Raw genomic sequence first — 16,930 nt, forward strand, 5'->3', positions numbered from 1 at the left:
GGTATGTCTTTCTTGAACTGGAAATGGTTTTTACCTGAAAGTTGGGGTAGCTTGAGTGGACCAAACTCCTCCCCTGCCATATTATCACCTTCCACCCCTGTGTTTACCCAGATTCACCAGTGTCTTGTCTGAGATCTCTGTTGTTGGTCACCTCTGTGGCCTAGTTTGCCTTAAAACTCTCATGGTCTAGCCAGTCCCTCTCGAGCCCCCCTTCTACCAGGGTCCTGTTCCATATTTTCCAACTATGATCTGGAAGATCTCAGGGCAAATACATAGCTGGCCTCTCTTCCATGCAGTAGCAGAATGGTTTATTTGTTTCTGCTGAACACTAATGTCCACAGTGATGAATGTGATGCCCCTCTGACCTCCTCAGTTACCATGACCACGTTGATGATACTGATCACATTGATCCCACAGCCCAACTTAACCATCCTGACTTCATCCAACCCCAACCAGTCAGGATCGTAGTCAGCTGTTTCAAATAGGTATGGATGAACCAATTGTTTAAATACTGAAGTACATCTGTGACAGCTGACCTTGAGCCCTGACTACCCCTCATCACCTGACACCTTGTCCTCTCTTAGAACTCCCTCTAGAACTCTTCATGATTCTCACCTAAAGAGTTAACTCCTGGCATAGTCATGGTGGGGAATGGGGGAAGTGTATGACCATTGTCCATTGGTCAGTGCTGAAGGTGTCTATTCTGATTGTTCAGCGCTATACCAGTAGTTAGACATTTTGATGATCATTCTTGTTTGTCAGCAAAGAAATGGATTGTGGCTTATTTAAGCAAAAGAGGATTTAGGAAGGCTCTTGGGGGCTCCTAGAACTGTTGGCGTAGCTAAAGGACCAGTTTTGGAATGGACAATAGTTGTTGAGTCAGGATGGCACCAGAAAACAGCATATTCAAATTAAGATAATTTGAAGAGGGTTCCACGAAGGAACTTTTTATAAAGTCCTTAGAGGAGTGTTACCACCCCACGCCTGGTGAGGCAAAGGGAGGGAATAATTAGCAGGAAGTGTGGGGAATGAGCTGTATGGCGAGGGCTGTTGGAGGGCTGTTGGATGGGAGCTGGAGCTGCGACCTTCATCTGAGGGATGCAGCCAATCCATGACCATTCTGCAGAGAGGAAGCCAGAGGAATAAACAACCCTCCCTCTCTGTGGGTGTCTTCATTGGCTGCACCCAATGGGAAGTCAGAAGACAGGGAGCCTGTATATGCAGTCTGTCCAAAAAAGGATTGAGAGCGACTTGGTGAAGCAAACAGAAGATATTCAGCCCCACAGGGGGCAGTTCTAATAAAGATATTGAGGCACTGTCAAGCAGGGGAAATGGTTATCAGTAGACAAAAACTAACATGTCCACTGTCATATTGGGCTCATACAATATTGATCATATTGATCTCCTTAACCAGAGCTGCCACATTGCACACTCCAGTGAGCATCACGCAAGTATTATATATTGTGGATGGTTCCCTCAGGAGATGGATAACATGCAGGCTCTGGCCGAACCATGTGAACCACAGGAAGAGTGATGGCCATTCTGACCTCATTGACCTCAAGAACTCCTTACCCACATGTGTTATGTTGTCTACAAAGACCTTGAAATTGCTCACTGTGTTGACCGCTGCTGTCCCTATCACTGACCTCCATTCTCTTGTGCCAGGTGTTCTGGGCCATTGGGACAGTGTTCGAGGTCATCCTGGCTGTGTTTGTGATGCCCAGCTTGGGCTGGCGTTGGCTGCTCATCCTCTCGGCTGTCCCGCTCCTCCTCTTTGCTGTCCTGTGTTTTGTAGGTATCTTTTAATAGATCTTAACCTTTGCTACGTGACATCCTGCTGTTCACTATATTTTGGTGGGGGAGGAGTGGAGGAGGCCATCAAAGCCACCTTTTAAGATTATTTTTTTTAAATCAGGAAATAAGACAGAGAAACAGGGCCTGGGGTATGTCTATTATGGGGTACTGGGTTTCCTCCAGACAGACACCGTTGGGATGTTCTTTAGGGGGATAGCAGGAGATGGGGGATACCTTGTTCCCACCACTGCAAGATCTACACTTAAAGTGACTGTATTGGAGTAGTTCGGACTCTTAAGTTTCAAGTGACAGAGACCTAATCCAAACTGGCTTGAGTAAAAGAGAAATAAACACATGACAGAGGATTAAGTAACTGGCTTCAGGCATGGCTGGGTCTAGGGGCTCAAATGATCTCTACATCTCAGCTCTGCATAAACTGCACCCCCCGCCCCTGCAATGAGATCACCCTACACATGTATCATTTCATGTGTAGACTGCATGCATGAAACACTTTATAGCCAGTGGGCCCCAAAATAAGCCTTTAGGTGGGAAAGTCTCATCTGTAGTAAATAATGTAATAATGACAATAGGTATCATCTGAGTAGCAAGCTCTATGCTAGTTCTTTACATGCATTATCATATTTATTCCTCCCAATAACCATAAGAGGTAGGACTATCTTGATTAGGATGACACCAGCTGCTGTAACAAATAAAGCCCATACATTCAGTATCTTAACGCAATAGGAGTTTATTTCTCACTCACATAACAATCCAGAATGGGTGTTCCTGTGTGGCAATATGATTCCCACACAAGGTTTCTTCCAGCTTGTAGCTCTGCCATCATTTAAGGCTTCAGGGTCATCTACTTGCATACTCACTCCTTAAAAACCTTGACCAGGAATATTCTGCTCATATGTCATTGGTGGAAGCATGTCACATGGCCTCACCTACATGCAAGAGGGACTGGGAAATGTAATTCCTGACTGGCAGCCATATTCAAGGCCAACTTTATACTATGGAAAAGGAAGCATAAATTTTAATGGACATTAGTGATCTCTATTCCATTTTCATTTTACTGAAAAGGAAACTGAGGCTCAGAGAGGTTGATTGACTTGTCAGAAGACACACAGCAAATAAGAAGGTCTAATTTGAACCAGATCTTCTTACTCCAATTCTCGTACTCTCTTGTTTCACAGATTGCTATTTGCTTCTTTTGATAAAAATATATTTGTCTAGTTACTTGGGGTTGGGACTCTATTAGACCTAAAGGTCTGTTTTTTTTTTTTTTCTGTATCTTAGAGTAAATTTGCAAGATAATGCTGAACATAAGTGAGGTATGGTTTCCTGAGAGGTGGGGATGATAAAGATGATGGTGAGAGTGGCAGTCTTTCTTTTTTTAGTGGCAGTCTTAATGTAATTCAAACTCCACCTAGAACTCTGACAGTGGCACCAAATACTAGTAGTAGGAATGGCAATAATAACTATATTAACCTATTCTAGCCACTGTGCTAAACACTTCATCTGGATCATCCTATTTTATGGATGAGGAAATGGAGGCACAGCGAGCTCAAGTAATAGCTCAAGGTCACACAACCAATATACTCAGTGGCAGAGCCAGGATTTGAAGCCAGTCTTCTGGCTCCAGAGCCCCAATCCTCAAGGTCTCCACGCACAGATGAGTGTGTGGCTGGGACCCAGTTTTCCGTTCCACCGTAAACAGCCATGCCTGGGTCTCCTGTTCCCACAGTGGCTGCCTGAGAGTGCAAGGTATGATGTCCTGTCTGGGAACCAGGAAAAGGCCATCGCCACCTTAAAGAGGATAGCGACAGAAAATGGAGCCCCCATGCCACTGGGGAAACTCATCATCTCCAGACAGGTCAGTGCCTGGCCCACTGACTCTGCGGCTTGGCGTCCCTGTGCATGCACGGGTGCTGGTGTGCTTGGGTGGGGCGTGCATGTTTGGGTGCTCATGAGCGAACACGGAGTGGATGAGGGTGCACTGGGCAGGACCTGCAAGGGGAATTGGGCAACTCCAATCTGTGTATTTTCACCGCCAAGTCCCAAAAGTGTCACCTGGAGAATTTAGCCAGTGATTAGGAAAATGTAATGCAGTGTCCGCTAATGGATCCTGTAACTACTCCTGCTTCGTTTTAGCCTTTCAGCGCTGATGAAGTCCGCTTAGCAAATGTGATTGATGGGCAAAGGGGGACCAAAACAACAACAAACAAACAAACAAACAAACAAACAAACAAAAACACATTAGAAAGTGACGCTATAGGATTAGATCCAGGCCGCCAACCCGCGCCTCGGTAGACGCCCTTAATAGGTGGTAGTGTATCACTCCCGATGGCAATAGGGTCGTGGAATCCACCACAGTGAGAATTTGTAATCAACTTTCCCCTGCGCAGGCGCACCGCGCACTTTGCAGAGAAAGGAGACAGAATAAAGAGTGCACCTCATCCATGAGAAATACCGTTAAGCAAACAACAGATCCTACAAGGCAATTATATTTTAAAATAAAATTATATTTCTGATTGTTTCTATATTACGCAAAAAGAACCGAGTGGAATTTTACCAGATTGAAAGGAGGGGTCTGGCATGGTCTGACAATGTGCAGGCCAGGAGTCACATCCAAATTCACTTTGGGAAGCATGATGAGCCAGGAAGGCTCCAAGGAGGTGGTGAATCCTGAGGCGAGCAAAAGAGGAGAGAAGGGCTTTCCAGAAGCAGACCAGTTTTCCGAAAGCAAATTTTCCTGAATTAACATGACAGTGTATTACTTTACCGAAAACATGTTTTGAGAAGAACTTTTAAAAATATATTTAGTAAACAGGAATAGATTCTCCCGTACATATTAATATATTTATTTATTAATGCATTCTTTCTATAAATATTCCAAAATATAGTCAATAAATGCAAACATTCTCAAATATATTCAATAAACATATTTAATGGGTGCTGTCTTTTCACTGAAGACTGTATTACAAAAGTATTTTTTTCATGAAAGACAGTACTCATAGGTAGACTAAGCAACGTATGACCCGTAATCTCTTTTCTTTTCATTTTTAACATGTTTAAATAAGCATTTCTTAAACTGTTATTTAGAAAAATATGTTCATTAAGTATACCTAAGAAGAATATAATCAGTCATACAATAATTTTTAAAAGAACATTGTTATGGGTGGTGAACATACAATGAAATATATATATATGCCTTACTGTTGAATTGTACACTTGAAACCTACCAGATTTCATTAACCTTTGTCATCATGATAAAAAATAAAATAATAATAATAATAAAGAACATTGTAAGGTAAAGGTTTTATAAATTAGCAAGTTATATGAAATTGGCAAATGGATCATTTAGTTAATCAATCTTTTGGTGAATTGGCTGTTAATGAATTGATTGTCAGCCCTTTAAGTTTTGATCTAAAGCTGGCTTTTGAGGGCAAGGCATGAAATGATTCGATACTCCTTGGACTGGTGTTCTGCTCCCTGCATCCATGGGACCACCTGAGAGGCCTCCGGGGGGCCAAGCCCAAAGGGTCTGCTTCCCAGGTTCAGGATTCCAGGTTGGGGTGCAGAGTGTGGAGTGTCTCCATCCTTCAAAACCAAGCCTCTGGACATTACTGGGTCCTGGCCGGAGGGGCCGAGTCGGCTACACTGGGCTAGGGAGCTGAGGGCCCTGGATTTGAGCCCTGAATTCTCTGAGCCCGGTGTCCAGGCCACCAGAAACCTCTCAGCCTGTCTCCACCAACCAGCCAGGGCCCACACATCTGGAAGAGAGGAGAGTAAACCGCATGTTTTTGTCTCGAAACAGGAAGACCGAGGCAAAATGAGAGACCTTTTCACGCCCCATTTTAGATGGACAACCTTGTTGCTGTGGTTTATATGGTAAGAGCTATTTCTCAACATTTTGTTCCCTTTTATCTGTGCCATTTGGAATTTTGTTTTAGGACGAAGCACAAAGAACTTTTTGATCTCATGCAGCGTTTGCAAAATTCAATAGTTTGCTCATCACTTTCCTGACTTCTGTCTTATCCAGATATCACCTGTACTATTATTTTCCTAGCCTTTTTGTTTAATTCGACTCACTCTTTACTCAGATAAATGTGTTTTAAAAGGAAACTTTATATGTCTGCTTTAAAGAAAAAAAAAAAAAAACCCTTAATTTCAGGCCATAAAAGATACTCTTAAAGATAAATACAGTACAAAGTAGCTAGGCTGATGGTTTGCCAAGGCACTGAGTGGCTGTATGTAAGAGAAAGAGACAGACAGAGGGGGGAGGTGCTAAGGACTCATTGACATAAGTAACTCATCACTTAAGATTGGGATACAATCAAAACAATTGAAAGGAAACTTAAAACGGATTTTTTTTCACAATGAGTTTTCATTCCCATGCTGTTTCAGTTCCCCTCTCCGCCCATATCACCTTAGGTACCATCAGTGGCACAGGGCCCATATTTTGGGAACCACTGATTTGGTCAACATGGGCACTCTTACAACTTTCAGTCCCAATCTTGCTCTACTTTTCTTAAATGACAACCATTAGTGGGGGCGGGAGGGGGCATTTGCAGAGAGAAATTACCTTGAACTCCACACCTAGTCAAATTTCAGCTATTCTTCCAACTCTCTTTCTATGCAACACTAACAATGAACAAAATTGGCCTGGGTAAGGCTCTGTGTTCTGTTCTAACCAGTTCTCACCTTTCCTATTCATCTTTGAGCAGAGGTGCTAATTAGCAGGGAATGTTGTCAAAATGGTCAATTGCAGCTGGAGAGTAGGGAAAAGCTTTGATAATGTACAGAACCTGCTCCGTTTACAGAACTCCATAGGGAACTCTGCCCCTGCATTCCTGAGAGCTGAATCAACTCACCAAGCATTTATTAAATACCTGCTGTGTGCCCAGTACAAGAATGGCGTCTGCAGGATTTTTAAAAGAGAATGTGTATGGAAGAAGAGAGTTGAGGATATCTATCTTTGAGTGCATGCGATTCTGCAGAGCCAACACTACTCAAATACCGAAGCAATTAAGTGGAGACTAAGTTTAGAACACTACAGAAATCACGAAATTTGCCGGTTCATATTGTAACCCAAAGAAATTAATCATTAGTGTCTGATTGTGACTGAGTTTCCACATACTGTACTATACAGGATGAGGACAGTCTTGTCCTACAAACTTGAGTATTCTGGTTCCCAATGATGCAGGACAGAGCAAATTCCCCTGAGTGGAGGAAATTCAAGCCCTTCTCCACGAGAGAGAGTTTTTTGGCTGAACGCAAGGAAGAATTCAAACGCCCGCGAGACAAAAGGAAAGTTTATCAGAGAAATGGTAATGCTCCATAAAGCGTGAGAGAGCCTAAGAGAGACTCAGAGGGACACAGAGAAACAGAGACAGTGACAGAGAGTAAAGATACTGAGAAAGGACTGAGAAAAAGACACTGAGAGGGACCCTGAATGTCCAGGAAATTCAGTTTATATAGCATTCTTAGTTTCTATGAATTACAGTTTAAAGACTGTTTACCCATTTTCCTTCGATGGTATGGACATACAGTGTGAAAGGATAAGAGCGTGTAGCAAGAAAAGGTAAGAATATGTGTAGCATGAAAAGCCTGCTGGTAATTCCATAGGTTCCTCGTAGTTTTAGCCATAGGGGATGAATGATTTTATTTTGTGTCGGGTGGACTTAAAGACTTTGTTTTCCTGTTTAGCAAGCCCAGCAGAAATTTTTCTTTGTTCTGTAGCTTTCCTGTAGTCTGGCCACAGGGATGATCAGCATATTGCAGTCTCTGAGTATAGCTTGATTTAACATTTTAGTTCTCTTGCCTCCTCCCTACATTACTGTGATAGTCAGGAATTTAATTAAATGTATTATTCTGATCTGAAATTCTAGAGAACTCTACAGACTTTACAATTATACTGAGCACATAGCAGGTGTTTAATAAATGCTTGGCGCATTGATTTATCTCTCAGGAAATGTGGCAGCAGAGCTGGAGCCCAGTTCTGTATATTATTAAGGCTTTTCCCTCCTCTTCCCTACCCAAGTTTGCCAACTCAACCCAGAAGCTCTCACAGATGTCAACACTGTTTTCTTCCAAATTTTGGTTCTCAATCCCCTCCCCCACTGCCAGCTGAGTGAGCAGCCTTGGGATGGCATGACCGTGATATAATACAGTTCTTGATTTTTCAAAGGACACAGGATCACTTCCCTTTATCATATCACTCTGCTTTGTACCTGCCATCTTCCTGCTCAAGGGCCCCAGGAAAGTCCCCAAAGACCCGCTTGGCCAGTGACGAAAAGAGGAGTCACTGCTGATTAGGTGCAAGTCCTTCTCAAGGGTATAGGGAAAGGGGACTTGCATTTCCCTGATCATTGCTTTACCTTTCTTGCCTTCTTCCTGGCAGGTTTTCCAATGCATTTTCTTACTATGGATTAGTTCTGCTCACAACAGAGCTCTTCCAGGCAGGAGATGTCTGCAGCAGTGAGTATGGAAGCCCTCTTTATCAGTTAACCACCCATACTCTCAACACACACAGTCACACACACACTCTCACCCCAGGTTCTGTCCTTACGGGGCCTGGCTTTGCACAAATCCCAGTGACTTTTACCCCAGTAGTGCTGGCCCAACAAACTCCAGAGAGAAAGTTTCTGCAAAATCTGAGCATAGAAGATCTGGGCTGTGGTTTCCAAGACTCTCTGTAGAAACCTGGACAATCTTGTTGTAATAGATGCGACGTGACAGTGGAAGCTCCATGAAGCACAGCACTGAGTTTGAGGGCTATGACCCTGTGCAGCATTCTCATGTGCACATTAAATTTGAGAACCAGGTTGGATCTCAACCTGGCCACACAACAGTATCACATGGGGGAGCTTTTAAACAATGCCAGTGCCAGTTAAACAATGCTCAGACCATTTTAATAAGCATCTCTGGGGGGGGTGGGGCCCAGGCATAAATGGGTTTTAAAAACTCCCCAGGTGATTCTATTGTGCAGCTGGAGGTGGGAACCACTGAACAAAAGGGACGAATGAAAAGCAAAGTCTATATGCAGATGTCTGGGCTTTCAAAGCATTCAGTCTTTAAGAGAATACTGGATTTCTGGCCTTGAACTCAGAATGGGGGATAAAGGGATCAAGTCGTTTCTTGTCTGAAGGATTTATCCAATTATCTTTTTCATATTAAGCCTCTTTAATCTTAGTTAATAGTTTTGTTTATTGGCATAGGATTTAATGAGATGGCGGAGTCACATCTCACTGGGGCGTGTGGAGAGTCTAAATTAACTGCTCTGAGGAAGCAGCTCAGTTGTAGACTTGGGGTTTGGTATTGATTGAGCATGAATCACATGCCCTTAACAGTGGACCTGCTTTAGCAAAACAGAGGATCTAGTGGAATGTTATAAAGCAAGGGCTGGGAACTCTTTTCTATAAAGGGCCAGATAGTAAACATTTTAGGCTTGGTGGGCCCTACAGCTCTGCCATTATAGCAGAGAAGCAGCTATGGGCAATGTGTAAATGAACAAGCATTGCCTGACTTCCAGTAAAAGCCTATTTTTGAATAAGAATTTGAATTTCATATCATTTTTATGTCATGAAATGTTATTTTACTTTTGATTTTTAGAAATCATCTTAAAATAGGGTCAGGTAGAAACAGGCAGGAGATCAGATTTGGCTTATGGGGATAGTTTGCCAATCTCATTTAAAAGCTCTCTTTTATACCTGATGGAAAAATGATACTGTGGAAGAAGCCCACAGCCAGAAATCAGAGAGCCTGAGTTCTAGCACTAAGTGGCTGTGTGACCTTGGGCAAGTCATTCATTAAGTATTTTCTTAGTACCCACCAGGTACTGGTTCACGTGTTAGGATATATCTATGAATACAAAAGACAAATATCCCTGCTCTGTGAGCTTACATTTTGGTGGGGAAAGAGAAAAAGAGAGAATAACATAATAAGTAAGGAAATTATATAGTATGTTGGAAGGTGATAAGAACATTAAAGGAAAAACTTTAAAGAAAAGGTAAAATCACGCCTCTCACACAAACATAAAATGTCAAATATTTTATTTAACTCATCAATTAATGATAGAACCAGTAGTTGAGAACTGTGAAGTCTGAGATTTTATCTATTTGCAAGCTAACTAGTTAGCCTTTTACAGTTTGTACAGATGCTAGCAGAAGACACGGCACTCCGGGGTCAGAGACAAAAGACTTAATTACTCATAGTAATGGCAGTATTGAGAGTGTCAGCATTTTCTCACACCCGTTCTTTGAGTCCCACTTCCCACAGGACAACATGAAGAAGGGCAGGTGATACCTGCAAAAGCAATGGGTTGTGTTGCAAGAGAGGATCCTCAAGCTCAGGGCATCCAGATCTCTTATAGTGGATGGTAAGCCTGTCTGCTCTTTGCTCTGCAGGGAGACATTATATCCTTGAAGGCTATAACCCAAACTGCCCTTTGCTCCAAAGGGAGATACTGTATCTTTCAAGACTATTGGCTAAACAAAAGTCTTTGAAAAGATAGTCCAGAGCAAAGGCATTCTGCTTATATAACATGCAGAAACATGAATGGCCCATGGAGAATTGTCTAGTAACACCAGTAAGAAGTTATAGCTAGTTCAAAGGAGAATTCAAAACACACATATATCTAGGCAATCAGAAATGCTGAAATGAATTTACAGTTAGAGGCAAAACTTGTCAGTATGCATAAGGAACTAATAATTGCATCACCACCATACACAGTTTGCATTTTGATGGACAAGAATAATTTGCATTTGATCAATATTCTATAATGTGCAGTTATAGCTCAAAGATAATGAAAGGTGAGATAACCTATAAGGGTGTATTAGATAGGACATTTTTGTTCATTTCAAAGTCTTTCGAGCTATTTCCTAACAAATGATATGGGGGGAAAAGGTAATAGAGTGGGGTCAGGGCGGTTGGGGTGGGGCAGAGCAAGGGGCAGTGGGTAGGTTGAAGTTTTAAATGGGGTGGTCAGGGTGGCCTCAACGAGGTGGGATTTAAGGGAAGAGTTGAAGCAGGCGAGGAAATTAGTCATGGGGATATATAAAGTACCATTTAGGAAGAAGGAGCAGCCAGTGCAAAGGACCTGAGGCAGGAGTGTGCCTTACTTGTTGAAAGAGCAGCAAAGAGACCAGTGTGTCTATAGTAGAGTGAGTAGAACAAGGGAGAGAGAAGGTAGGATCAAGGAAGTAAGGGGGCCAGGTAATACAGATGGGGATTATTGGGGCCACCGTAGAGTCTGTCTGCCACCAAAGCACCAAGTATGTGCCAGTTCTGGGCTAAGCACATTCATACGCACAGCCTGCTTTCATTCTCTCAACCGCCTTGCCCAGTGATTTTATTAGCCCCAGTTTTTTGAGGAAACTCAGGCTCAGAGAGATGAAGCTGTAGCACTGTTGTTTGGGATTCAAACCTAAGTCTATCTGACTCCTGAGCTTGGGCTCTTTCCATGGCATCCCAGCCAAATCATACCCAGAGAAGAAGGTATAGGGGAGCAGGAAGGTGTGATCCGGGGCTCTGCTCATGGCTCTTCCTCTCTGTCTGTCTCCCATTCCCAGTTTCCAGCCGAAAGAAGGCAGTAGAGGCAAAGTGCAGCCTGGCCTGTGAGTACCTGAGTGAGGAGGATTACATGGACCTGCTATGGACCACCCTCTCTGAATTCCCAGGTGAGGGACCTGTGGGAAGTGAGACTGGGACAAGGAAGGCTGAGAATATGGCAGCTGTTCAGTGCCACATTCCTGGTGCCACCTGGAAGCAAATCCTATTTCCGAGAGAGCCGGAGATTATTTTTTCAGCTCTTAGCTACAAATTGTCGAGGACTGTGAAGGCTGAGATTCTATTCTACTTTTAGGCTAATACATTAAGCTGCCCGGTTTCATGCATTCTGGCAGAAGACATGAGACTCCTGGGTCAGAGACAAAAGACTATTATGTCACAGCAGATAGCATGAGTAGCATGTTAGTGTCAGTTCCCCTCACCCCAGGTCCCACAGGGACAATGAAGAAGGGTCCAGGTGGATGCTACGCAAGCAACACAGCTGAGGAATCTCAAGCTTTGGGAACCCAAATTTTTTATAATAGGCTGTCAGAAACCTGTCAAGACTTTGTCCCAGAGAGAGACATCATCTTTATTATATCGGACAGTAAACAGACATGACCTATGCTCTAGATGGAGACTATATCTCTATCTTCCAAGGCTGTTTCTATACAAACAACCTTGAACTGAAAACTTGGAACAAAATGGCAGCTGGTATCTCTGCTCGCAAGATGTGAAGAAATACAAGAGACCCGCGGAGAATTGTCCCCCAACACCAGTCACATTAGAAAGGATCTGTGGGGTGTCACAAATCCAAAGCTGCACATAAATTGTGATCTTTTTCCTTTAAAAGAAATAGTGATTATTATAACAACAATAATATCTAATAATAAATAAGTAAGCTTTTTGGTGAATTTAAAAGTAGTATTTGAGTGCTTAGTGTATGCAAGGCACTATACTAAATGTTTTACAGATATATTCTAATTTAATCTTGTGATGTTCTATAATTATTCCCATTTTACAACTGGAGAAACTGAAACTTGGAGGGGTGTAGCAGAAACTTCCTGTAACTTGCTGCTGCCAGTATGTGCATCTCTGTGCCTGAGGGCTATTCAGGAGGAATGGAAAGCCTTAGTATCTAAAAGCAAGCTAGGTGAACAGAAGTGCCAGGGAGTTAATACCTGGGAACAGCCTTCAACCAATAACTGTGGGAGCTGGTATATCGATACCCCAGGTTCCTTGCCCATCAAGCAGATGCATGTTCCACAGTGGCTCACTGAGTCCTCCAGTGGAATTCAACAGCAATTACCCAGAGTGGTCACTTGTTTATATGCACCTCTACTAGCTATTTCTGTTCCCTGTCTTTCTCACTCTTTTATTGGTATTTCCTTGGATGATCTCCCAAAGAAATACTTTGTCCTTGCGGCCAGAGTCTGCTTCTTTTTTTTCTACAGCTGCCGGAGCTCAGACTCATGGTCCCACCCCAGATCCCAGAGTTCTCACTCCCCTACTATACTATTTTTCCTCTAAAACCGTTTCCCCATATAGCTTAATAAGTAAGAGTAAAGACTCTGGAGTCAATCTCCTCAGCATTGCCAGTTGTCATTTCCATGACTTCAAACACTCATCATTTCCATGATGTAAGCTCTCTAAAACTCAGATTATTCTTTTTTATTTATTATGTTTATTCTTTGTTTTCATTCACGGACACATCCCAAGTTCCTAGAACAGTTCCTGACACACAGTAGGCACTTGATGTATTGACTGAATAAATGTGAGAAATGGGGCTATTAATAGCATTTCTTTTAGGGAGTTATTTTGATGATTAAACAAGATAATCTATGTAACAGTACTTTGCCCAGATTTAATAATTACTAATAACAATAATAAGTGCTGTGCTATACTGCCTCTACAGAGATAAAAAGTGTTATGTTTATTTAATTACATTTTACAGATGAAGAAATTGAGAAGGCATGGGACTAACCCAGGACCACATGGCAAGTTAGAGGAAAAACGAGGCCTTAGAACCCATGTGTTTCTGACTCCCAGGCCCAGGTGTCTGCTGCCTGGGTCCTCTGCCCCAGCATATCTCACGAGGCTGCAGTGGAGGAGTTGGCCCAGGATCTTCAGTCTCATCTGAAAGCTCAGCTGGGCAGGATCTGCTTCCATGCTCACTCACGGGGTTGGTGGCAGAATTCAATTCCTCCAGGGTCATTGGACCAAAGGCCTCAATTTTCTCACTGGCTGTTGGCCAGAGGCCACCTTTAGTTTCTTGCCAGGTAGCCAACAGACAAGAGCATGAGAAGAGCCAGAGAGAGGGAATACCGCCCCCTGCCCCCCAAAAAGACAGAAGTCACAGCCTTTTATAACCTCATTTCAGAAGCGACATGCCATCACTTTTGCTGTATTCTAGTCGTTAGAAGTGAGTCACTAGGTCCAACCCACTCTCGAGGTGAGGGGTTATATAGGGTGTGAATACCAGGCGGTGACGTGGTTGGGAGCCACTTCAGAAGCTGCCTGCCATGGTGTTTCTGCTCCCTTCCAGGTATCCTTGTGACTCTATGGATCATTGACCGCCTGGGCCGCAAGAAGACCATGGCTCTGTGCTTCGTCGTCTTCTCTTTCTGCAGCCTCCTGCTGTTTATCTGTGTTGGAAGGTGGGTTGTGAAACTAACTCTCTCTGGCCAGCAGGCTTATTGCTTAGGGCATGGTCAATGCCTCTTTAGGCCTACGGGCTATGGATTGCACCCTGTGTGGGTCATCTGAGGGATCCAGCCTCTCACTGGAACGAAGGCTCTCGGCTGCCTTAAAACTGACTAAAAGATCAGGCTCAGAGTTGGGGCTTCTGTTGGAGGTGGGGTCCGGGTGTTCCTCCAACACCATCACATTTAGACTTTCGACATCATCTCCCAATGAGATCGTACATATAGGTGTGTAGTTTATGGATGGGTTAAAAGTATTCATTTGTTCCATATAAATATTTCAAGTAGGTTCTGTTTTATAATCTCCTTTTGGCATTTCTCCATTTTTTCCCATCTATCAAGAGGCTCAAAATATGGAAGTGGCCCGTGCCTCTCTTGACTTCTAAGAACCAAACCTGATGAGGAATCCGTGGAAGGTCTAGAGATACAGCTTAGATGCTGGAATGTAGATACTATGGGACATTTATGGAAACAATAGAACAGAGGGTTGGGGATCAGGATTATCAAAAAAGTACTGAATAGAAGTTTACTTTCTTTAGTTCTGCTGGTTCCTGGCTAAACATCTGCCCTCACTAGGTCCTACCTAGACTTTAGATAATTTACATCACTTCTCCCAACCTTGACCCCATCCTGGGTACCACAGATGTTTCCATCTCTTAGCCTGGTGCTTTGGAGAATGATAAACTTATACAAAGCAGGTCTTTAGAGAGGGCACTAGGAAGTGAATGCCTGCATGCGTGCCTGAATATGTGTTGGGTGGGGGCTGGGCTTTGCCAGTTTCTGGGGTCTAAATTCCGCCTGGGCAGATAAGACTTTGCTGAAGAAAGCTGACAGAAAAAATACCTGTTCATCTGCTTTTTTTCTCTCCCTAGAAATATGCTCACTCTGTTACTCTTTGTTGCAAGAGCGTTTATTTCTGGAGGCTTCCAAGCAGCCTATGTTTACACGCCTGAGGTAGGAGGGGTGTGTGGGAACAGCTGGGTCAGAGAGGAAGGGAGCCCAGAAACATCCAGCCTGGGCTCCTTTGTATGAAATTTGTCCTTGGGTCGGAGTGACAACTCTGAAGCTCTTCCTTATTTCTGAAGCTCTTCCTTATTTCAGGCTGTCTTTTAATATATATATTTTTCTGCTTGTAAAAGCATATGTTCAGTGTAAAAGTTCCAAATGTTACAGAGCTGTATAAGCCAAAAATTAAAGGGGCCCCTATTCCCCCATTCTAGTAACAGTCTTCTTAAACAATTCAGTGTATGTTCCAGATTTTTTTCTAAACATTTACTAATATATGTTAGTGCCTGTATCAAATCGAGTACTTGAGCAGTTGAGAAGAGTTTAATAAAGGGACTAATTATAATAGTGTGGGTCAGGGCTTAGGGAAACTGAAAAATGATAGAGCAGTGCCCCAGAGTTTGCAATGGGGTGGAGGTGAGTGGGGACACTGCTACCATCCAAGGCCAGTAGGGTGAGGAGAAGGTATGTTTCAGAGTCCCAGGAGAGAGTTGGGTAGAGGGAAACTGTGACCTTTAGTTAAGGGACTCAGGTGGCCTAAGGCAACCTGGAAGGGAAGGAGCAGGAAAATAAATACCCTCGTCTCTCTCTCCCACCTTCTGCTCATCTCCCAGTGGGGCTTCCCATTGGCTGAACCCAAGCAGAAGCCAGAGGGCAAAGGAGCTCTTTAAGGTTCACATAGGCTAGCCCCCAGGGCAGAGAATAAGGTGGGGAGGAGTAGAGAAGTTCTGGAAAGGAAGATGGAAGACAATGAGCACAGAATCTACTTTGTTCTTTTTAATAGCTGCTATACTATACTATAGAATACATATGTACAGTATATGTTATAAACTCCACTATACTATATACTATATATTATAGACTCTGCTATATATATACTATATATTATATACTGTATTACCTACTACATATTCTATTATTCACTGTGGTATACTATAGTGTGTTTATATACTATATATAATATACTGTATTTCACTATACTATATAGTATATATGTGGTATATATACTATATACTATACTTATATATATACTGTATATATACTATACTATATATAATTGTACAATATGTTTATTGACATATTAACATATATAACTATATATAAATGCATTATATTATATTTATTTTTATATAATAGAATATGTAGTTCTATTATAGGTATGTAATACACACACACCTAATATAATGTCCATCAATCTCTACTGAATTGTAAACTGTGGAATATCCATTGTGGAATTCAGGTACAGCAGTTAAAAAGACTGAGATAGCTGTCTGTACACTGATGTGGATAGGGTTTTAAGGCATACTGCTGCATGGAAAAAGCAAGTTTCCTACTAATATGTATAGTGTGATACCATCTGTATTTTTAAAACAATGCTGTATATTTTCCATACCCATATTTTTTAACACTTCTGGGAGGATAGGTTTCAAACTTCCTATGGAGAGAATTTTTCTGAGACAGGGGGTTGATTAATAGGGAATTTAGGTTTTTTCACAAGAACTTATTTATATGTTGCTTGTATAATTCAGTGAATTAAAATGTCATGTATATATATGTATCGTACACACTCAAGTATTTGTTGAATGAATAAATGAATGAATATGTATATATGATCACAGAAAAACTAGAAGAATATACATGATAATGTGACAGTGGTTATCTCTGAGTGCTGGGATCAAGCATGAACTTTGTTTTTTCTCTTTAGGGTTTTCATTCTTTTTCTTTTGAACTTTAATTAAGTTTATCGGGGTAACATTGGTTAATACGATTATATAATTTTCAGGTGTACATTATAATTTGACATCTGTATATTCTATTGTGTGTTTTCCACCCAAATTCCAGTTTCCTTCAGCTACCATATATTTGATCCCCTTTAC

The 16,930-nt window shown here is 42.3% G+C and overlaps 1 protein-coding gene across 1 annotated transcript in view; it reads left to right on the forward strand.

The window, feature by feature from the left end:
- SVOP (SV2 related protein) overlaps positions 1 to 16,930 on the forward strand; it is a 64,753-nt gene that overhangs the window by 39,718 nt on the left and 8,105 nt on the right. Inside the window, exons 8-14 of the mRNA XM_006922179.1 lie at positions 1,666 to 1,791; positions 3,542 to 3,670; positions 5,615 to 5,688; positions 8,201 to 8,277; positions 11,370 to 11,477; positions 13,892 to 14,003; positions 14,921 to 15,002. Of these exons, the coding sequence (XP_006922241.1) occupies positions 1,666 to 1,791; positions 3,542 to 3,670; positions 5,615 to 5,688; positions 8,201 to 8,277; positions 11,370 to 11,477; positions 13,892 to 14,003; positions 14,921 to 15,002 (708 nt within the window). The remainder of the gene's footprint in view (positions 1 to 1,665; positions 1,792 to 3,541; positions 3,671 to 5,614; positions 5,689 to 8,200; positions 8,278 to 11,369; positions 11,478 to 13,891; positions 14,004 to 14,920; positions 15,003 to 16,930) is intronic.

This window comes from Pteropus alecto, unplaced genomic scaffold (assembly GCF_000325575.1).
Source record: "Pteropus alecto unplaced genomic scaffold, ASM32557v1 scaffold259, whole genome shotgun sequence".
NCBI lineage: Eukaryota > Metazoa > Chordata > Mammalia > Chiroptera > Pteropodidae > Pteropus > Pteropus alecto.